General features: G+C 38.7%; 1 protein-coding gene across 1 annotated transcript in view; it reads left to right on the top strand.

Moving 5' to 3' along the window:
- Window positions 1-491: 491 nt before the first annotated feature.
- LOC308635308 (splicing factor, proline- and glutamine-rich-like) overlaps window positions 492-23,491 on the top strand; it is a gene marked incomplete at its 5' end in the record, with an annotated part of 36,163 nt that continues 13,163 nt past the window's right edge. Inside the window, 1 exon segment of the mRNA XM_081269660.1 lies at window positions 492-557. Within this exon segment, the coding sequence (XP_081125786.1) occupies window positions 492-557 (66 nt within the window).

Genomic DNA, 23,491 nt, shown 5'->3' with positions numbered 1-23,491 from the left:
TTCTCAGCACTGTTTACAATCTGGCCACAATTCTTTCTTCCACACCCATCCCCACCCACTCCCCTTTCCCTGTCTGGGGATTCACCCAATACAACTCCACCCCGCTGTCACTCCTTCTTCAGTGCTTTCTCTAGTACTTTGAACGTGCCTCAAATACAGCACCAGCCACTCTGTTGTTTGAGGTCAGTTTTCCTTATCAGATCTTGAGCCCCTTGAAAGCAGGAACTGGATCTTACTCTTGCAATGTTTAACTGAGATTTCAAGAACACTTGAGTCTTGGGGCTGGGAAAAGACCGAAGAGAGGAAGCCCTACCCTCATGAAGTTGACATCCTGGAGAAAGGGGAGATAGACAGTAAACAAGATAGACAAGAAAAACTGCATGGTGGTATAGGTCAGCTCGGTGGAGAACAATGAAGCCGGGGAGGGGGATGGGCAATGTGTGTTGGTGGGTGCAATGGGATTTTTGGGAAGGCCACACACGGAAGGCAACATGGGTGTCAGCCTGAAGGTGGTGAGGGAGAGAACAGTGCAGATATTTGGGGGAGAGACTAGCAAGGTAATTGGTGAAAAGTGGCCAGATTCCGGATATATTGTAAAGGAAAAGCTGATAGGAGGATGACTTAAAAATGCTTGGCTTGAGGGCTGGTTGTGGCTCTGAGGTAAAGCGCTCGCCTAGCTCGTTCAAGGGCCTGGATTTGATCCTCAGCACCACATAAAATAAATAAATAAGTAAACAAACAAATAAATAAATGTGGGTATTGTGTAAACTACAACTAATAAGTAAATATATATGTGTGTGTGTATATGTAAGTGTGTGTGTGTATTTTTTTTTTTTCTTTAAGTGCTTGACTTGAGCAGCTGCCCTGGACAGAGTGGGAAGGTAGATTTGGGGAGCACGTTAAGGCACCTGAGTGGCTCTGGAAGCAGTCTAGGGTTCAGATGAACCTCTCATGCTTGGCATGAGGCTGCTTGGCACAGAGTAGGTAGTTAAGAAATGCTTGCTGACTACATCACATAAATGAACCAGTCTATCAGTGAAGAACATATGAATAGAGAACCTAGAACACCATTAAATAAAGAAAGCAGGGGCTGGGGATGTGGCTCAAGCGGTGGCGCACTCGCCTGGCAGCACCGCATACAGACGGGGATGTTGTGTCTGCCGATAACTGAAAAATAAATGTTAAAAATTCTCTCTCTCTCTCTCCCTCTATCACTCTCTCTTTAAAAAAAAAGAAAAGAAAGAAAGCAAAGAAACTCTGAACTGTTTTCTTAAGATTGAACCTTACATCAATTACGTAGATTTATGGATTAGAGGTAGATAGTAATTACGGACTTAAAAAGCTTGTTTTTGAATATATTCAGTATATGTTTTGTTTTGTTTTGTTTGCAGTATTGGGAATTTTGAACCCAGTGCCTCACACATGCTAGGCAGGTTCTCTACGACTGAGCTACCTTGCCCCAGCCTGTTTTGTTTTTGTTTTTAATTTTAGAGATGGTAGTCTCACTAAGTTACCCAGGCTGCCCTTGAACTAGTGATCCTCCTGCCTCAGTCTCCAAGAAGCCCAGGATTACAGGCATGATTTTAATAAAAGTGCTCCTCCTAGATGTGATAGCTTTATGCCAGTGGCATGTTGGCAATGCTTATTTCCTAAAAGGACATGGAGCCAAAGAAGCTTAGCTCTGGAGATCTTCCTTGATTCTGACCAACACAGCACCCTTTGGAGTCTTGAATTTATGGCAGGCTAATTTCTATCCATTTGTGTCTTTGTACATAGCTATAGGCTGGAATAGGTTTCTTCAGTTTTGTGTATATTTCATCCTCCCCCCCCCCTCTCTCTCTCCCCCAAATTTGACAATTGGTGATGCTACTTTTCTAGGACTATCTTTGTTTTACTTCCATAAAATGACCCAAGGTAAGACCAAACTGCATTTCACACATGGGCTAAAACAAGGATTTTGGAAGTGTTCAGGTTTCTCTTTTCATAATTATTCTTTTTAAAAAATCTTTTTTAGATGTTGATGGACCTTTATTTTATTCACTTTTTTATATGTGGTGCTGAGAATCAAACCCAGTGCCTCACACGTGCTAGGCAAGTGCTGTACCACTGAGCCACAACTCTTGCCCCTATAATTATTCTTTGTCTCTCTCATTTCCCTCCCTTCCAAAGGAGCCCATCATTGATACAGTGTAGTTTCTGTGGCAATTTCAAGGAGGCTGTTAATATCAGAAAGCAAGTGATTGGCCAGGTGACTGTCACCGTAACAGTTCTGATGTGCATTCCTTTTTGTATTTGCTTTCTTGTCTGTCTTTGGCCACTCCCCCACCTGCACCCTCCAGGCTAGGAACTGACCCCAGGGCCTGGGGTATGCCAGTCAAGTGCTCTACCACTAGCCCCATCCCTAGCCCATTCCCTCCTTTTTGAAAGTCTTCCTTTTTCTTTTGTGGATCCACTTTTCCCTTTACTTTCTTTTCCTTTTCCTTTACTTTCTTACTTCTTGGCCACTCCTTTTGGGGGTTCTGTATTTTTCTTCCTCTGCTCACCCCTTTCCAAGTTTTTGTGCAACCAAACCCTTCTCCTCATCCCACTGTCTCAGTACACATATTCTCATTCACACACCCACCTGCTGGATGAACATCGTGATTCAGCTGTCAAGGAGGTGAGCATGGCAGTGTGCCCCATGGCCTTGTACTGTTGGACCCTGCTGTCCCCTCCAGCACCAACACTTGCCCTTCCCCCACATGTCATGTGAATGCCCCTCTTGTTGGGAGGCTTCAGTTCCTCTCAGCAGGGTTGCTTGAGTGTCCTTATGGCATGGCATCTTACTTCCTCCAAGAAAGCAAGAAGGAAGCTACATTGCCTTTTATAATTAGCCTCAGAATTCATACAGCATTATCTCTGCCGTTTTTTTAATGGTCGCTAGAACAACCTGGACTCATGTGGAAGGAGACTACACAAGGGCACAGGAGGTGAGGAGCATGGGGGGCCCTCCTAGAGGTGAACTGCCCCCATGCAGTCATTCAGTGTCTTAGTCAAAATAACTCTAACTTGACTCTCAAAACTTATCTCACTGACATGGGGTCACTTCCTTGGAGATACCTGCTCTCTGATGTGTGAACCGTGTCTTCTGTTTCCAGGATACTTTAGGCATGTCTCCATCATATGTACAAAACTGCTTGAAAGCCAGGAGTGGTGGCACACATATCCCAGTGGCTCTGGACACTGAGGCAGGATTATTGCAAGTTCAAAGCCAACCTCAGCAATTGAGTGAGGTCCTTAACAAGTTAGCAAGACCCTGTTTCAAAATAAAATATAAAAAGGGTTGGGGATGTGGCTAAGTGATTAGGCACCCCTGGATTCCATACCTGATACCAAAAACAAACAAACAAACAAAAACCCTGAATGGAAATTGTTGATTTTCTTGATTCTCTGTTATTTGGTCTTTATGATTCTTGAGGAATAAGAGAATGTTTTACTTAATTTGACATTACAGTGTCTAGGGTAAGGGTACATAGTAGAATCTCAATTCAATTTACATAATCAATAACTGAATGAATGAATAGCATTTTCTTTAACCAGACAGAAATATTTTGTAGAACACCTAATTTATATTGTCCTCCACTTTAGTTCCTCAATTCTCTACTGGTTGGCTTTCATGTTTCAGTTTTTAAACTGTATTTCCTACCCCATCTCACCCCTGACTCAGGCCCTACTCCACTTTGACCCAGCAATTCCATTCCAGGAATTTATTCTAAGGACATAATTGCACAGTTGGCAAGGATGTAGCTGACAGCAGTGTTCATTCCAGCTTGTTCATGATGTTAGTGTGGTGGAAAACATAAATTTCCAAAAATGGCAATTGGATTAAATAATTGTGCAATAATGGCATAGAACATTGTGTGGCCACTGAAATACAGAAATACATTCATTGATATGAAAGATGTTCAGTTGATAGCATTAAATTAAATAAAATAAAGGAAATTGAATTTTTTTTTTACAATACCTTTATTCCATTTATTTCATTTTATGTGGTACTGAGGATTAAACCCAGGGCCTTGCATGTGCTACAGTCCCAGCCCTATTGTTTTGTTTTTTTGGTACCAGGGATAGAGCCCAGGGTGCTTAACCACTAAAGCCACATCCCCAGCCCTTTTTATTTTTTATTTTGAGACAGGGCTTCACAAAATTACTGATGCTGATTATAAACTTGCGATCCTCCTGCCTCAGCCTTCCGAGCAGCTGGGATTACAGGTGTGCACCACCGCTCCTGGCTACAAAATTGTATTTTTAATCGTGCACAGATACACATATCATAAAATTTACCATCTTAACCATTTGTTTTTCAGTTCAGTAATATTAAGTATAATCACATTGTTGTGCAACCAGTCTCCAGAACTGTTTTTCGTCTTGCAAAATTAGAACTCTCAACTCTTTAAACAGTAACTCCTCATTTCTCTCCCCGGAGTCCCTGACAACTGCCATTCTGCTTCCGTCTCTGTGAGTTTTTGTGTGGGAGGTACCTCATATAAAGTGAAATACAGTATTTGCCTTATTTCACTTACCCCATCTTCAGGGTTCATCCGTGTTGTATTACATGTCAGAATCTCCTGCCTTTTGAGAGTGAGCAGTATACTCAGTAGTATGTGTATACCACATCCTGTTTTATTGATATTTAAATTTTGTCCATCATCTACTGATAAACATTTAGGTTGCTTCTTCCTTTCTGCTATTCTCATTAAGGCTTCTGTGATCATGGGTACATACGTATCTCTTCAAGACCTTGCTTTCAGTTCCTTTGAATATGTACCCAGAAGTGAAGTTACTGTTATATATAATTGTATTTTTAATTTTTGAGGACCCACCTTACTATTTTCTACAGAGGTTACATTGTTTTACAACCCTTTCAAGTGTGCATAAGGATTCCAATTTGCTCACATCCCCACCAAGTCTTGTTAGTTTCCATTTTTTAGCCATCCTAATGGGTGTGAATCAAATTGCAGTTTTCATTTACGTTTCCCTAATATCAGTTCTGTTGAGCATCTTTTTTTTAAATTTTATTTTTTACATACATGCCAATAGTGGAATGTATTACACTCATTATTACCCATTTACAGCATAAGTTTTCGTAACTCTGTATATAAAGTATGTTCACGCCAAGTTATGTTGAGCATCTTTTAAAGTGCATTTTTTTTTGCCATTTGTATATCTTCTTTGAATTAATGTCTATTCAAATTCGTTTTCATTTTTGAATCAGTTTTGCTGCTGCTGTTGTCATTGTTGGGTTATAGAAGTAATTTCATGTTCTGAATATGAACCTCTGATCAGATATACCATTTACAAATATTAATTCCATTGTGTGCATTGCTTTTTCACTCAGTTATTTGTGTATAAAATACTTTAAAAATAAAAATATTTATATTTTACATGCATCCAGGGAAATTTTGAGAAAACATTAGAAGGCTAAGGGTGTGGATTATAGAATTATGGGTAGTTTTAAATTTCTTTATTTTGAATGTATTGCAAAATTTTCTGGCATAAGCATTACTTTTGCAGAAAAATGCTAAATAATACTTTCATTCTAGTAAAGCGTAGGTTATAGGTTCATTTTCTGAAGGTCTAAACAAAAAGCCCTGAAATCAAGAAATATTCAGATTGTCAGTGTCTTCTCAGTGGAGCTCTGAGCTAAGGAGTGCCAAGTCATTTTACTTCTCCAGGTTTCATTTTTTTCTTCGTTGGAATGCAGGATTTCTCCAGTGCTAGCTTTCTTTATTCTGAAGAATGCGCATATTGTGTATAAAATTGACTATCCTCATGGTGGCCTTTCCCAACACCTTCCATGCTCTCAAAGGCACTTGTTACTATGTCTGTTGAAGCAGTCCTCCCACAGTGTGGTGTCTGGTTCCCTGTCTAGTTGGGGGCTGTTCTCAAAATCAAGGTCTCACTCACTTTTGCAACCACCCACAAGCACAATGGTTGGCATACTTGTTGAACAGTATTGCCAAATCCAATAGGTACCTTTCTGTTACTCACCTTCTTAGGAAATTTGACTCAAGAGAATCAGCTGACAGTGTCTTCCTCGGAAGTGGTCTCCTGGTTCTGCTTTGACACCACACTATCTTGTTTCTCTAGATCTTTGATTCCCCATTTTCTTTTTTTCCCCCCACATTTTTTATTGGTTGTACATAATGATGGTTTTTTTGTTACATATTTGTACATACACACAATATAACAGTATAATTTGGCCAATATCACTTCCTACCACTTCCCTCCTCCCTTCCTGGCCTCTCACTCTTTGGTCCCTTTCCTCTACTGATCTCCCTTTGGTTTTCATGAGACTCCCGCTCTGTACCTTTCTTTTCCTTTTTCTTCTCTAGCTTCTGCATATGAGAGAAAACATACAAACCTTGATCTTCTGAGTTTGACTTTTTTTCATTTAACAATGGTCTCTCTCCATTATGTTCCATCCATTTTCCTGCAAATGGCATAATTCCATTTTACTAATGATTAGTGCTGTTGAGCATATTTTTTAATTTAAGCCATAAAGTAAAATGACAAAACTCCATTGTGTATATATACTACATTTCTTTATCTATATATCCAACACTTGATGGGCTCCTATCCTGGTTCCTTGGTTTGGCTTTTATGAATTGTGCTGCTATAAACTTTGGTATGCATGTATCAGTACAGTATGGTGACTTTAATTCGTTGAAATAAGTACCAAGGAGTGATATAGCTAGGTCATGTGGTGGTTACATGCCTACACTTTTGAGGAACCGCCATACTAATTTCTGTAGTGATGTACTAATTTATAATCCCACAGCGTAAAAGTGTTCCTTTTTCTCCACATCCTCTCTAGCTTTTATTATTATTTGTATTCTTGATGACTGACATTCTGACTTGAATGAGATGAAATCTCAGTGTAGTTTTGATTTGTATTTCCCTAATTGCTAATGATGTTGAGCATTTTTTATATATATTTTTTTTTTTGGTCGTTTGTATTTCTTCTTTTGAGAAGTGTCTGTTTAATTCATTTGCCCATTTATTAATCAGGTTATTTGATTTTTTGTTGTAAAGTCTTTTGTGTGTTCTTTATTTAGTCTAGATATTAATCTTTTGTCAGAAGAGTAGCTAGTAGAGATTTTCTACCATTCTGTAGTTTCTCTTCACTCTCCTAAATTTTTTCTTTGCTGTACAGAATCTTCTTAATTTGATGCTATCTTATTATCAACTCTTGGCATTATTTCCTAAGCTTTAGAGGTCCTGTTAAGAAAGTTTTGCCTGTGCCTATATGTTGGAGTATGACCCTGTGCTTTCTTGCAGGAGTTGCATAGTTTCTGATCTAATTCCTAGGTCTTAGATACATTTTTATTTGATTTTAATGCAGAATGAGAGAGAGGTTCATTCTTCTATATGTGGATAACCAGTTTCTCCAGCACCATTTGTTAAAAAAAAAGCTGTCTTTTCTCCAGTGTATGTTTTTGGCATCTCTGTCAAGGATCAGATGACTGTAGATGTGTGGGTTTGTCTCTGTGTCTTTTATTCTGTACCACTGGTCTATGTGACTGTTTTTTTTATATCAGTAGCATGCAGTTTTGGTTACTATAGCTGTGTAGTATAATTTGAAATCAGGTACTGTGAAGTCTCCAGTATTGCCTTTTTGGCTTAGAATTTATTCTTTCAAATGAAATTTAGGACTGTTTTTTCTAGTTGTATGAAGAATTTCATTGGTACTTTGATGGGGATTGCATTTTCTCCTTATATTGCTTTTGGTTGTATGGCCATATTTTTTAATATTTATTTTTTTAGTTGTAGTTGAACACAAGACTTTATTTATTTTTATGGGTGCTGAGGACTGAACCCAGGGCCTTGCACATGTTAGGTGAGTGCTGTACTGTGGAGCCACAACCCCAGCTCAGTATGGCCATTTTAACAATATTAATTCGGCCCTTTATGAACATGGGAGGTGTTTTCATCTTCTGAGGTCTTCTTCAATTTCTTTCTTCAATGTTGAATAGTTTTCATTATAGAGGTCTTTCACCTCCTTGGTTAGATTTATTCATAGTTCTTTTGTTTGTTTGTTTGAGGCTATTATGAGTGGAATTGTTTTCCTGATTTCTTTCTTAGCAGATTCATTATTGGTATATACGAAAATTATCGATTTTTGTATGTTGATTTTGTAACCTGCTGATTTGCCAAATTTGTTTATTGGCTCTAGTAGACTTTTAGTAGAGTTTTTTTTTTTCCTAAGTATACGATCATATCATCTACAAACAGTGATAATTTGACTTCTTCCTCTCCTAATTTTGTCTATTTTATTTCCCTTTTTTGCCTAATTGCTCTGGCTAGAATTTCTAGCACTATATTAAATAAGAATGTTGAGAGTGGATGTCCTTATCTTGTACCAAATTTTAAAGGAAATGCTTTCAATTTTTCCCTACTTAAATTTCCCCAAATTAGACTGGCTTTGGATTTTTTACATATAATCTTTATGATGTTGAGGTAGGTTCCTTCTATCCGTAGTGTCTTGAGGGTTTCTATTATGAATGGTTGCTGAATTTTGTTGAAGGCCTGCTCTGCATCTATGGCGATAACTAAGTGATTTTTGTCCTTAATTGTATTTATTGGGATGAATTTCATTTATTGATTTGCACATATTAAACCATCCTTGCATCTCTAGAATAAAACCAAATTGGTCATGGTAAACAGTCTTCTTAATACGTTGTTGAGCATGATTTCTAATATTTTTTTTATTAAATATTTTTGTATGTAAGTTCATCAGAGATATTGGTCTGTAGTTTTCTTTCCTTGATGTGTCCTTTTGGTATGAGTGTGATATAAGGTGATATCTGCTTTTGGTGTGATATTGGCTTTATTGAATGAATTTGGAAGTATTTCATCTTGAAGATTTGGTAGAATTCAGCTGAGAGTCCATCTGGTTTGGAATTTTCTTTTTTGGAAGGCTTTTTATTACCACTTCTATATCATTGCAAGTTATTGGTGTGTTTGGGTTTCTGTTTCCTCTTAATTCAATTTTGGCAGAACTTATGTGTCTGGAAATGTATCCATTTTTTTCTAGGTTTTACAATTTTTTGGAGTATAAGTTTTCAAAATAGTCACTAATGATCAGCTGGATTTCTGTGATGTCTGGTGATCTCTCTTTTTTAATCTATAATTTTATTCATCTGGATTTTCTCTTTTGGATATTTCTGCTCAGGGCTCATCATTCTTGTTTCTCTTTTCAAAGAATCAACTCTTTGTTTCATTGATCCTTTTGTATTTTTCTTTAAATTCTAGAGTTCATTGATGTTAGCTCTGATCTTCATTATTTCCTTCCTTCTACTGGTTTTGGAATTGGTTTGTGCTTCTTTTACAAGGGACTTGAGATATATTGTTGGGTTGCTTATTTGGGATCTTTCTGATTTTCTTATGTAAGCATTCATAGCTATAAACTTTTCTCTCAGAACTTCTTTCATAGTGTTCCAGAGGTTCTGGTATATTGATTCACTATTCTTTGTGTGTGTGTGTGTGGTGATGGAGATTAGAACTTAGAACCCAGGACCTTGTGCATGCAAGGCAAGCACTCTATCAACTGAGCTACACCCCCCCTCCCCCGCCGCCCAGCCCTATGTTAGAGTTCTAGGATAACTTTTTCTTTTTTTTTTTCCTGTTTTCTTAATTTTCTGAAACTAAGCTATATCTCCAGCCCCTTTTATCACTCTTCTCATTTAATCTAAGAATTTTTCAATTTCTCCCTCGATTTCTTCTATCACCCATTCATCATTCAAAAGAGTATTGTTTAATCTTCATGTGTGTACATAATTTCTGTATGGTCATGTTGATTTCTAATTTATTCCATTATGGTCTGATAAGATGCACGGAATCATGTCAATTTTTTTTATTTGCTTGGAGTTGTGTTGTGGTCTAAAATATGGTTCATTTTGGAGAAGGTTCCATGAGTTGCTGAGAAGAAAGTGTATTATTCAACTTTTGTTGGATGAAATATTCAATAAAGATATGTTAAGTTCATCAGATTTATAAGATTTTTCAGGTCCAAAGAGTCTTTACCAAGTTCATGTCTGGATGACCTACCTAATGGTGTGAAATGTGTGTTGAAATCACCCAGTTTTATTGTAATGGGGTCTACCTGAGGCTTCAATTTGAGTAATGTCTCTTTTATGTAATTAGTTGCACCACATTTGGGGCATAAATTATTTATATTTATTTGTTAAATCTTCTTGTTCCCTTTACAAATATGAAGTGACCTTCTGTCTTTTCTGATTTTCCCATGAAAATCTCCAACAGATTTAAAGGCAAAAGGTGTAAAAGGTTGGAACATTTATTACCCCAGCTTTCTCTTTGTGGATCACCTTCAGGTTGGATGTATCTTTCCACTGAAGGTCATAGCTCTTGTCAGGAGGACATCTCTAACCAATGCACTTGGGTGCTTTCTCTGTAGCTACCTGTCTATCTCTGTTGTGGTATCAGTTACTGCCCATTTCCCTCTCTTTTTCAGATGTAGGTGTGGCAATGGTTCCCCACTGTTACTAGAATTAGGGGACTATACCATCTCTCTGAGCTTTCCCTAAACTCTGCCCATGCCTTTTATTAAGCTCTTTTATTAAACTCTTCTCACATTACCCTGGATTACTGCCAGGACCCTGACTTAACACATACCTGTTTGACATCTCCCCTTGGGACACCACAGTAATCATAAACCTGACATGTCCAGCACAAAACTTTTGATTTTCCTGCACAACTCCTTCTCCCCAATTTCTTTTGTCTTTGTGGATGTTAGGACCACCAGTCCTATTATTATTAGATAAGTTTTTTTTTTAAAGGACCATGAATAAAGGCTGAAATGAGAGCCTATTTTTCTGGAGGCCTCCCTGGGCACTTTGGGGACACTTGAGATCTTGAACTATTGGAGCTGGGGTTGTGGCTCAGAGGTAGAGTGCTTACCTAGCATGTGTAAGGCACTGGGTTTAATCCTCAGCATCACATAAAAATAAAATAAAGATATTGTGTCTACCTCTAACTAAAAATAAATAAATAAAATAAATATTAAAAACAACGTAATGAAAAAAAAGTTCTGAACTATTGCACAAAATGAATTTTAGAAATGCTTTGGCAAAATTATAGTGTAATAATGATACTAAAAATATTCGAGAAATGTGTTTTCATTGTATAAATTAGTGACACTTAGTATCTATGGACTGGCTAGAACCTTTTAGAGACATTTCTGAATATAAAATACTCACTAATCAACAATCCTAATACAAAGTAGGCAAAGGATTTAACTAGACATTTCTCCAAAGAGGATATTCAAATGGATAATAAGTACATGAAAAAATGTTCAACATTACCAATCATTATGTAAATACAAATCAAAGTTATAAGATGCCACTTCCCACTCTTTAGAATGGCCATCATTAAAAAAAAAAAAAAAAAGTGCTGGGAAGGATGTGAAGAAATCAGAAAACCTGTGTAGTGCTAAAATGGTGCAACCATTCAGGAAAATAGTATGATGGTTCTTCAAAAAGTTAAACAGAACTTCCATATGACCCAGCAGTTACACTTCTTGGTATGTACCCCAAAGTGCTGAAAGCAAGGACTCCACCAAATTTTCATATACCCATATTCACAGCAGCTTTATTTTCAAGAACAGAAGGTTGAAAGAATCCAAATGTCCTTTGATAGGGGAATGAATAATGAAATGTGACATATGCATACAATGGATTATTATTCAGGCTTGGAAGTGAATGAGATTCTAACACATGGTACAACATGGATGAACCTTGAAGCTATTATTCTAAGTGAAGTAAAAACACAAATATTGTGTGATTTCACTTAGTCAAATTCATAGAGATAGTTAATAGAATGGTAGTTCCTAGGGGCTGAGGTAAAAGAAAAACAGAGATATTGTTAAATAGGTGCAGTGTCTCAGTTTGGGAAGGTGAAAGTTCTGGAGATAGATGGTGTGAATAATTGCACAACTATGAGTATAACCTATTGATACTGAACTGTATGGTTCAAAGGATCAATTTTATGTTATGTGTATTTTACTACTCTTTAAAAATTGTGTTTAAAAAAGCCAACTTCTCTAAATTCTCTGAGGATATCATAGACCTCAGGCTCTCTTATATTCTCAAGAATTAAAATTTTTGTATTTGGATTAGGAGAAATGGAAAAATAAAATTTAACCCTTATATTGTTTAGCTAAAAAATATTGGCTTAGAAATATGTATTGTTTGGGAATATGTATCAAACCAAATCAATTTATTGAGCACTTATTACATGTAATGATTACTTTTATCTCTCACCTTTGCTTAGATTATAATCTCCAGTTGTTTGGTCAAGGTGAATTGTTCTCATGAAGATAGTTTTAAGATATGATAAGGTTTAAATCAGTAGTCTTGGAATAAAGCAAATTACTCTCCCTAAAGTGGGTGAGCCTCATCTAATCAGTTGAGAAGAGCCTGATGACCGTAATTTCAGACTGAAGACCACAAGAGCAACGCTTGCCAGAACTTCCAGCCTACAGATTTTGGATTTGCCATCCCCACAATCTAATGAGCAGAGTTCTCAAAATAAATCTTCCTCTTGGCTATGTTTCTTTGGAGAACCCTAATGCTGTAGAAAGGGCTAGTGGGGTACATAGGTGATTAAGACCTGAATTCCAGGTACTTGACTAGTTCGGTGGACACTTAGCAGACTAGAAGGCAGAGCAGGTGTTTTGTTTCAGCCATAGAATTCATAACATTGCTGGAAAGTGGTTTTCCTGCCACATTTAGCACTCAGAGTGGTGGTTTTAAAGCACCACATGTCAAAAATAAAAGTTCTCTGAATTTGCTCTTCTTCAGATCCTGCTGCACTTTACATCTTAGAGACGAAGTCTTCTCACTACACCTGGGCAATACATTGCTGAAGCAATCCACCTGTGGTCCTCAAAGTGTGTCATGTGTCCACTTAGATTTGGCCCCCACACTCAGGCTGTGCGTTCTGGGAGTGATGTTTAGGAGACCTCCTCTTTCTCTCCAGCGCACTGCTAAAGCATGCGTACATGCTTTGGTAAGCAATGTAGCGCACCCTGGGTCTTCTCAGTCAAGCTTTCCAGATGCTTCCTTCATTGGTTCTCCAGAGCCAAAGAAAGTAACTGAGATGTGCAACCTCAGCTTTTCCCTATCTAACATTTTCCATTGTTACTCCTTGTTATGGTTTGGATATGAGGTGTCCCCCAAAAGCTCAATCGTGAGACAATGCAAGAAGATTTAGAGGAGAAATGATTGGGTTATGAGAGCCTTAACTCAGTGAATTAATCCCTGATGGGATTAACTGGTAACTGAAGGCTGATAGGGTGAGGCTGGGGGAAGTGGGTCATTGGGGGCATGCCTTTGGGGTATATATTTTGTGTCTGGCAAGGGGTCTCTCTCTCTCTCTCTCTCTGTCTCTCTCTGCTTCCTGATCATCATGTGAACTACTTCCCTCCAACACACTCTTCAGCCATGATGTTCAGTCCTGAGGAATGGAGCCGGCTGTCTATACACTGAGACATCTCAAACTGTGAGCCCTCAAATAAACTCTTCCTCTTCTACAGTTGTTCTTTGTTTTTTTTTTTTTTTTTTTTTTTTTGGTCACAACAGCAGAAAAAGCTGACTAAGGGACTACCTTTCATGGAGATCCTATATGGATGGCTACAAAACAGGATGAATTTTCATCTAAATATTAATGAGCTGATATTATATAGTGGAAATTATACATTAATTTTGCAGCTGCTTTTGTTTCTCTTTAACTTTCTTATACTGGGAAAGAAATGGACATTTGAAGGAAAATATGTGAACAGTTAAAAGTTTGGGCCACTAATGCATGTTTCATTGTATTCACTTAATGGTGATTTCAAACATCAGACACTTCTGATGCTGGTCCTCTTTTCCTCTTCCACATCTATCATAGCTACTGGCAGAGCCAGGGGAAAGCAGCCAGTAGTTAAACAGGGTTTTTAACCAAGGTAAAAGGGGACACTTAAGCCAAGGCATTAAGCAGACTCTGTGAGATGGAAACCAAGCTCCATTCCAAGAAGATAAGAGGTGAATCAGATCCTGGCAGAAACTGGAGAGCCCGAGGCTGGCATTGAAGCTGGGACACAATGGGAAGAACTTGGGTGAACAGAATAAGGTGACCTGCGGCAATGCACCGGGGCCCTGCCAGCTTTGCTTTACAGTGCCTGAGTTTACTGGAAAGTCGAGGCTTGCTGAGGAACAGATGAAGGCCACCTGGGTGTCTCTCCTTCATCCTTCTTTGCCTTCTCCATGATTTTCTGCTGCTCCCCCACCCTCAGCTCCCACCCACCCCCACTGTAATGCTGTCACTAGCCTGGCAAGGCTAATTACTCTGGCATCACTTGTACTGCACGCCAATGGTGTCAGACTGGGTTAGGCAGCTGTGAAAACCAAGAGGCTCCCTTGTGACTCTGACTTGGCTTTTCCTTATTAAAATGTGTTGCTTCCCTGCACAGTTCCCCCAGAGCCCAAAATGAAGTCTTGCTAAGATCTATGACACTTTAAATGTGAAAAATGTCCCTGTGATAGAAATGCAGCATCAACTCCTTAAAGTTTATTCTGGCTCTGTTTTTAGGAGACAAAAACGTATCCAAAACACATGTAAAAAGTTCAAAAGGGAAGAAAACAGCAATGATGGAGGTGTGGTAGTTGGGAAAAAAGAATATTGAACCTGGGAAAATTAAGGGGGAGTGCTTTGTGTGTGTATTCTCCCTCCCTTCCCCTCTCCCCCCCCCCCCCCAGGGATTGAACCCAGGGGTGCTTAACGACTTAGCAACATCCCCAGCCCTTTTTAATATTTATTTTGTGACAGAGTCTCACTAAATTGCTTAGGACTTTGCTAAATTGCTGAGGTTGTTTTAGCCTCTTGAGCCTCTGGGATTAAAGGAATGTACCACCATGCCTGGCTCATATGTCTATTTTTTAAAATTATTTCTTTTCTTTTCTTTTCTTTTTTTTTTTTTATTGATTATTTATCGCATTACATAGTTCATGATATATCATCTTTCATACATTAGACTCAAATTGTGCTTTGAACTCCCATTTTCACCCCAAGTACAGATTGCAGAATCACATCTGTTACATATTCGCATTTTTACATAATGCCATATTAGTGACTGTTGTATTCTGCTACCTTTCCTATCCCCTACTATCCCCCCTCCCCTCCCCTCCCCTCCCATCTTCCCTCTCTACCTCCCCTGCTGTTGTTCAATTCTCTCCCTTTTTTTTTTTCCCTCCCCCTTGCCCCTCATAACCTCTTATAATTTTATGTATCCTTGAAGGTCTCCTACCATTTCCATATGCTTTCCCTTCTCTCTCCGTTTCTCTCCCCCGATTCGTCTTTGTTTACTGTAGTCTTTTCCTCATGCTCTTTCTTCATGTTCTGTTCTTAGTTTTTCTTTTTATATCAAAGCAGACATTTGGCATTTGTTTTTTAGGGCTTGGCTAGCTTCGCTTAGCATAATCTGCTCTAATGCCATCCATTTCCCTGCAAATTCTATGATTTTGTCATTTCTTAGTGCTGCATAATACTCCATTGTGTATAGATGCCACATTTTTTTTATCCATTCATCAATTGAAGGGCATCTAGGTTGGTTCCACAGTCTAGCTATTGTGAATTGTGCCGCTATAATCATTGATGTGGCCGTATCCCTATAGTGCGCTCTTTTAAGGTCCTCAGGGAATAGTCCGAGAAGTGCGATAGCTGGGTCAAATGGTGGTTCCATTCCCAGCTTTCCCAGGAATCTCCATACTGCTTTCCAAATTGGCCTCACCATTTTGCAGTCCCACCAGCAGTGTACAAGTGTACCCTTTTCCCCACATCCCCGCCAACACTTGTTGTTGTTTGACTTCATAGTGGCTGCCAGTCTTACTGGAGTGAGATGGTATCTTAGGGTGGTTTTGATTTGCATTTCTCTGATTGCTAGAGATGGTGAGCATTTTTTCATGTACTTGTTGATTGATTGTATGTCCTCCTCTGAGAAGTGTCTGTTGAGGTCCTTGGCCCATTTGTTAATTGGGTTATTTGTTATCTTATTGTTTAATTTTTTGAGTTCTTTGTACATTCTGGATATTAGGGCTCTATCGGAGGTGTGGGGGGTAAAGATTTGTTCCCAGGATGTAGGCTCTCTATTTACCTCTTTTATTGTTTCTCTTGCTGAGAAAAAACTTTTTAGTTTAATTAAGTCCCATTTGTTTATTCTTGTTGTTAACTCTTGTGCTATGGGTGTCCTATTGAGGAATTTGGAGCCTGACCCCACAATTTGTAGATCGTAGCCAACTTTTTCTTCTATCAGATGCAGTGTCTCTGATTTGATACCTAGCTCCCTGATCCATTTTGAGTTAATTTTTGTGGATGGCGAGAGAAAGGGATTCAATTTCATTTTGTTGCATATGGATTTCCAATTTTCCCAGCACCATTTGTTGAAAATGCTATCCTTCCTCCATTGCATGCTTTTAGCCCCTTTATCAAATATAAGATAGTTGTAACTTTGTGGATTAGTCTCTGTGTCTTCTATTCTGTACCATTGGTCTACCCACCTGTTTTGGTACCAGTACCATGCTGTTTTTGTTACTATTGCTTTGTAGTACAGTTTGACCTCTGGTATCGCTATGCCTCCAGATTCACACTTCCTGCTTAGAATTGCTTTTGCTATTCTGGGTCTTTTGTTTTTCCATATGAATTTCATGATTGCTTTGTCTATTTCTACAAGAAATGCCATTGGGATTTTGATTGGCATCGCATTAAACCTGTAGAGAAGTTTGGGTAATATCGCCATTTTGACGATGTTAGTTCTGCCTATCCATGAACAGGGTACATTTTTCCATCTTCTGAGATCTTCTTCTATCTCTCTCTTTATGGTTCTGTAGTTTTCATTGTATAAATCTTTCACCTCTTTTGTTAGGTTGATTCCCAAGTATCTTATTTTCTTTGAGGATATTGTGAATGGAGTGGTTTTCCTCATTTCCATTTCCGAGGTTTTGTTGCTGATATACAGGAATGCCTTTGATTTATGCGTGTTGATTTTATACCCTGCCACTTTGCTGAATTCATTTATTAACTCTAGCAGCTTCTTTGTAGACTCTTTTGGGTCTGTTAAGTATATTATCATGTCATCCGCAAATAGCGATAGTTTAATTTCTTCTTTTCCTATTTTTATGCCTTTAATTTCTTTTGTCTGTCTAATTGCTCTGGCTAGTACTTCGAGTTCTTTTCTTTTCTTTTCTTTTCTTTTTTTTTTTTTTTTTTTGGTAACAGCGATTGAGCTTAGGGGCACTCTCCAGTCCTATTTTGTATTTTATTTATAGACAGGGTCTCACTGACTTGCTTAGCACCTCGCCATTGCTGGAGCTGAACTTGCAATCCTCCTGCCTCACAAGCCTCTGGGATTACAGGCATGTGCCACCAGCCAGCTTCATGTATCTATTCTTAAGATGCTACTGTAACATTCTATAGCCTTGTTAAAGGAGAGGTATAAATTTGACTTTATACATTTTAGAAGCCAACTTCAAAGGAGACCCAGTACTAAGTTATATGACCAGAGAAGGAACAGCTACAGTGGGAAGTTCTGTTGCTTTTGAAATGAAGGTGAGAGAAAAATTCTTGTCATTCCTTTATCACCATCACCCCACATTCAATTATGTTTGGGGTCAAAGTGAAGAAGCTGGTGTAGTCTTTCTAAACAAATTTTGTAACATTAAAACATCAATGATCTCTGAGGGCCAGGACTGTAGGAACTCAATGAGAACAATAGTTTTACTTTCAAAGATTTGATGATTTCATGAGGAGGGGGAATACTTTAGGATTTAATGGTTAGAAGGGGTTGGGTAGATGACTTTTGATGAGCATTTGTTTAGCGGGGAGATTTTGCACATTGAAAGTAGAATACACTCTACCAACAGTTTGGGAAGCTGAGGCAGGCAGGATAATTGCAAGTTCAAAGCCAGCCTCAGCAACTTAGGGAGGCCTTATGCAATTTAGCAAGAATTTGTCTCAAATTTTAAAAGGGGGAGGGTAAAAGGCTGGGGATGTGACTCAGTGGTTAAGCACCCCTGGTACCAAAAAAAAAAAAAAAAAAAAAAAGAATGAAAAGAAAAAGAAAGTACAATATACTCTATTTAGAGCATATTCTGAGATATCTGCAAGCACTCCAGTATGTACTTTCTGAAAAATCTGTGAAGTGGCTAAAAAAGAAATGACCTGTGCAGGGTTAAATATGTTTGCTGGGGTTACAGTAATTCAGAGGAAAAAGGAAAAAGCTTGAAATCCATGAAACAAAACCCTGGCTCTTCAGTGAAGAGGGAGGAAGGCGCATCAGGCCAGGGGAGGAGATCATGGAGAAGGGAGGAGCAAGGCTGCACTCGGAGCCAGCAGACCACTCCTGGCCAGGAGGGGGTGCAGCGCCCCCTTCCCCTAAACACCACACACTTGCCTGGCAGATGCCACCCCACTTCAGGTCCCTTCAACTGAACAACAGCAACATCCTGCTGGGGTCATTGGGAGAAGAAAACACACCCCAAAATTAATTCTAGAGAAACTTTCTCAAGTGAGTAGCACGATATTTCCTCTATGGCAAAATGTTTTTCCCAATAGGATCTCCACGCCGTTCTTCTGAGTTAAGTGCATGTGTTAGCTTTTGCATCACAGGGCCCAAGATACCCAACAAGAAAAACTCAGAGGAGGGAAAGTTTGTTTTGGCTCATGGTTTCAGAAATTGGGTCCATGGTCGGCTGACTCCATTGTTCTAGGCCTAAGGTGAGGCAGAACATGATGGCGGAAGGAAGGGTGTACTGGAGGAAAGCAGCTCAGGACCTGGCTGTAAGGAAGCAGGCAAAGAGAGGGGAGGAGGGAGCCCTTCCAGGGCACACCCCCAGCGACCTACTTTCTCTAGCCATACCCCACTTGCCTACAGTTACCACCCAGTCACTCAAACTAGGGTGACTGATTGGGTTATAGCTTTCATAATCTAATCATTGCACCTCTGAATATCCCTGCATTAACACAGGAGCTTATCCCCAGCACCACACACACACACACACACACACACACACACACACACACAGAAGCTTTAGGGGAACACCTCATCTCCAAACCATAGTAGCTTTTGTTTTCTGTTTGTTATTGTTTTTATTTGTATTTGTCTGGTTTTTGCCTAGATACCTGATTGAGGTGACTACTGGCAGAAATGGAAAAAAATTAGCATATTCTAGAAATGGCACTCTCATACACCAACATAGAGGGAACAGCCAAGTCCTGAATGGTAACATAATCTGGGTATTGCTACTAAGGTAATGGAAACTTCATATTACCAATGACCTGACTTCCACACCCTTGCCCCTCCTATCTACAGCTTCAGGCAGAGCAAGTAGCAACTAGGAACATCAGCATTCCCACCCAGGCCCTCATGGGACAGGGTTGCTTCTTGTCCCACTCCAGAGGCCATGAAGACATTCCCTTCCAGTGCCTTGCCATCCCCTTTAAGGGACTAGTGGGGCCTCATCCTCCTCAAACACTCATATCCCTCTTCCTCCTCCCAGCTTTCCAGGGGTGTTGCAGTTCTACCCTAGTTGAATTCTCACTGGAGTCTTCTCTCCCACCTCTGTCCCTGAAGTACTATTTATTTGCATTGGGTGAACAAACATAACACCTCTCATTGGAGGGCCATCTCACTTGGATCACTTCATTAGTCTCAGTCACATCTCTTTATGGTTATCATAGCACTGAAAGTTGTTTGGAAATATTTGGTACATTGATTTATTTGCAAGTTTATTGTCTGTTTTTCTCACTCTAGTATCTAAGGTCCATGAGAACCATTATCTTGCTTGCCTTGTGGATTTCTGTATTTTCAGTGCTCGGAACAGTGTTTGACATGTATTGGGTACATGACAATTTCCTTTTATTGTTGAGGATAGAGGGTATAATGGATGTTGAATCAGAGAACTTGGGGAAATAGGGCATTCTATTGAATGATGCAGTAGGGAAATGCAGAGGACCTAGGAGCATTGTGGGTAGCTGGGGGTTAAGGAAAGAGGAGAATGAGGTGTGCAAAGAGGCTTGGGGAAATGGTTCTGAAGTGTGTTATATGGACCACTGAGGGTGGTGTCCCTAAAACCTGTTCAAGGAAGCTGTAAGGAGAAACTATTTTCATCATAATCGTAAGGTGTTAATTGCCTTTTTTTTTGCTGTATTTATATTTTTACTAGTGGCATAAAAGTAAAAGGAGGTAAAACTGCCCTCAGTTTATCACGTATCCAGACAGTGGCACCAAACTGTCACCGTATACTTATTGCAAAGCAAATGCTGTTTTCGTTTAAGAATATCCTTGATAAATCAATAAAAAATTATTTATTAAATCTTAGTTTTCAAGTACATGTCCGCTTAATAATATATGTGACCAGAAACACACAGAAAGCATTTCTGCTGAATAGTGAAGTGTAATGTTTTTCTTGAGGAAAAACCCTTGGCAATGCATTTTTAGCTAAACTAAACATTTATTTTTCACTAAAAAAAAAAATACTGTTTTTATGTAGGGAATGAGAAAAAAATCTATAGTTATTAAAACAGATTTTTCACAGTACTATATCAAAAGTGAATAAACTGAACTTTTTACCTCAAGTCAAACCTATCTATTACCAAAGATAAATTTGAAGTCAAGAGAAATAGAAACAGAGTGCATTAGTAAGCTTTCTCTTACTGTAACAAATATCTGAGATGGAACAACTTACAAAGAGTGAAGGTTTATTTTAGTTCACAATTTGGGAGGTTTTGGTCCATGTTGGTTGGCCCCCTTGCTTTTGGGCCTGTATCGAGGTATGATATCATGGCGAGAGCACATGGTGGAGCAAGCTGCTCACTTCATGGCAGCCAGGAAGCAAAGGAGAAGAGGAGCAGCCAGGGTCCCCATATCCCCTTCCAGGACATACCGCCTATGACTGGAAGATTTCCAACTAAATCCCACCTCTTACATGTTTCACTCCCTACTAATTGCACCTCAGGCTGGGGACAACCTTTAACACTTGGGTCTTTGGGGGATACTTATCTAAATGTTAGCATGCAGAAAACCGACACCCTCTTGACAGCTTCCTTGCAGAGATAATTCCAAAAAGATTGGTGGTGATATGAGTCAATGTGATTTTTAAATGTTGTATAATATTCCAAAATTTGGAATGTCTGTTTGTTATGGTTTAGATATTAGATGTTCCCCAAAGGCTCATGTGTGAGACAATGCAATAAAGTTTAGAGGTGGAATGATTGAGTTATGAGATTCTTAACCTGATCAGTGTGTCAATCCACTGATAGGGATTAACTGGGTGGTAACTGTAGGCAGGTAGGATGTGACTGGAAGAGGTAGGTCACTGGTGGCATGCCTTGGGGGTATATATATTTTGTCCATAAGTGAATTCTCTCTCTGCTTCCCGATTGTCATATTTTGAGGATCTTTCCTCTACAACACACTTCCACCATAATGTTTGCCTCACATGGAGCCCGGAGGAATGGAGCTGGCTACTTATGCACTGAGATCTCTGGAATGGTGAGCCCGCAAATAAACTTTTCCTCCTCTAACATTGTTCCTTTCAGATCTTTTGGTCACAGCAGTCAAAAAGCTGACTAAAACACTGTTTAACATTGTGAACGGGTGATTTCAAAAATTACAAAATCATGTGTGGATAAAATCTTTCAAATGCATTTCTGATAAAGGAGCCTAAAAACTCCCAATGATAACTTTACAGATTCCAAATTGAATTAACTTTTTTTTGTTTTTTGTACCGTGGACTGAACTCAGGGGCACTTGACCACTGAGTCACATCTCCAGCCCTATTTTGCATTTTATTTAGAGGCAGGGTCTCACTGAGTTGCTTAGGGCCTCACTTTTTGCTGATTTTGAACTTGTGATCCTCCACTCAAGACTCAGCCTCCTGAGCTGCTGGGTGAATTAACTTTTAGGAAACTGGTATTCATTGAGTTTATGTACATTATCAAACAATATGCACAATTATCTTTAAAAGCTATTAAAATATTCTTTCCAAACACAGAAATTGATTTTTTCTTCATAAGCTTCAACTAAAACAAGATACTACAAAAGTCTGAATGTAGAGCAGTGTAGATATGAGAATCCAGCTGTTTTCTATTAAGCTAGACATTAAAGAGATCTGAAAACTATAAATAACATTGCTCTTCTCATTGAAGTTGTTTTGGAAAAAAGGTTATTTTTCATAAACTATGCTACTTATGTTAACATGTAATGCATTGCTGTTTCTTTTAAACAGATAGATGAAGATTTCTCAGTATTGATTTATGATAGGTTCAATTCAGTAGTCCCCTCTTTTCTGTGGTTTTGCCTTCTAGGGTTTTCTATTGCCATGGTCAACCATGGTCCAACAATATTAAATGGAACACTGTAATAGAATTCTTGGAGAAGTGGTTTATAACATATTGCAAAGAAAAGAAAAAACTTTGTACCTAGGATTCACAGCTTGGGAAAAACTCAAATCTTTGTCATTTTCAAATATTGGAATAACCGAAGGCTAAATGGGACCTGAAGACTAAATAATTTGCCCAAGTTAGCATTCCATGGTAATCAGCTTGACAGACTATTTGTTAAAATTTTTAGCCTATGTAGAATCATAATTACAAGGAATTTTCTTAAAAGCATTCTTATAAATTTATGGTTTAGAAGTTTGGCTAATGAGAACAAAATGTGTTTTTGCATATTAAATTTTTATATTTTTAATTATGATAATTTATCATGATATTGTAATTTTTCCTTCTGAAACATTTGAAATGGGAAATTAATTTTTAGTCTTTGTTTTATGTTTATATGGTAACATTAAACCTACCATAGGCAGGTATGTACAGGAAAAAACAGAGACAGTATATACAGGGTTGGCACCGGCTCTGGTTTCAGGCACCCACTGGTGGTCTTGAAACATGTTCATGTGAATAATGGGGGATAAACTGTGTCATTAACCCACATAAAAAAGGCTATTTGGAGTCTTCAATTTTTAAGAGAATAGTGAGTTCTAAGGTCACCATGTTTGAAGACTTCTTGTCTACATTAGGCCTAAGAGGATTCCAAAATGAATACAAAGCAAACGAGGCCTTTTCTTTTCACTTTCCTCCTCTCTTGAGGATAGGCCCACAATAATGAGGCAAAATAAAATATCAAACTGAAGAGAAAAGGTTGAATTTACTGTTACACCTTTGGGCCACAGGCCATTGACTCCCACTTTCTCCCTGAGGAGAAACCATTCCGTGAGGCCACATTAAACCATCCCCTTCTGATAGAAGAATGAGGTACCTTGTCCACAGTTCTGTTCAGCACTTCTCCTCAGACCAACATGGATGATTATCACCAATGCCTACATCCCAAATACTTCCACCTACAATATCAGCACCACTGAGGTGAAATATGACTTGGTTTATTAGCGTTGTCCCA

The sequence above is a fragment of the Spermophilus citellus genome (genome assembly GCF_964194105.1).
Source record: "Spermophilus citellus genome assembly, chromosome: 16".
Classification (NCBI taxonomy): domain Eukaryota; kingdom Metazoa; phylum Chordata; class Mammalia; order Rodentia; family Sciuridae; genus Spermophilus; species Spermophilus citellus.
The sequence above is the reverse complement of the archived record's forward strand: the minus strand, read 5'-3'. Positions and strand labels throughout refer to the sequence as shown.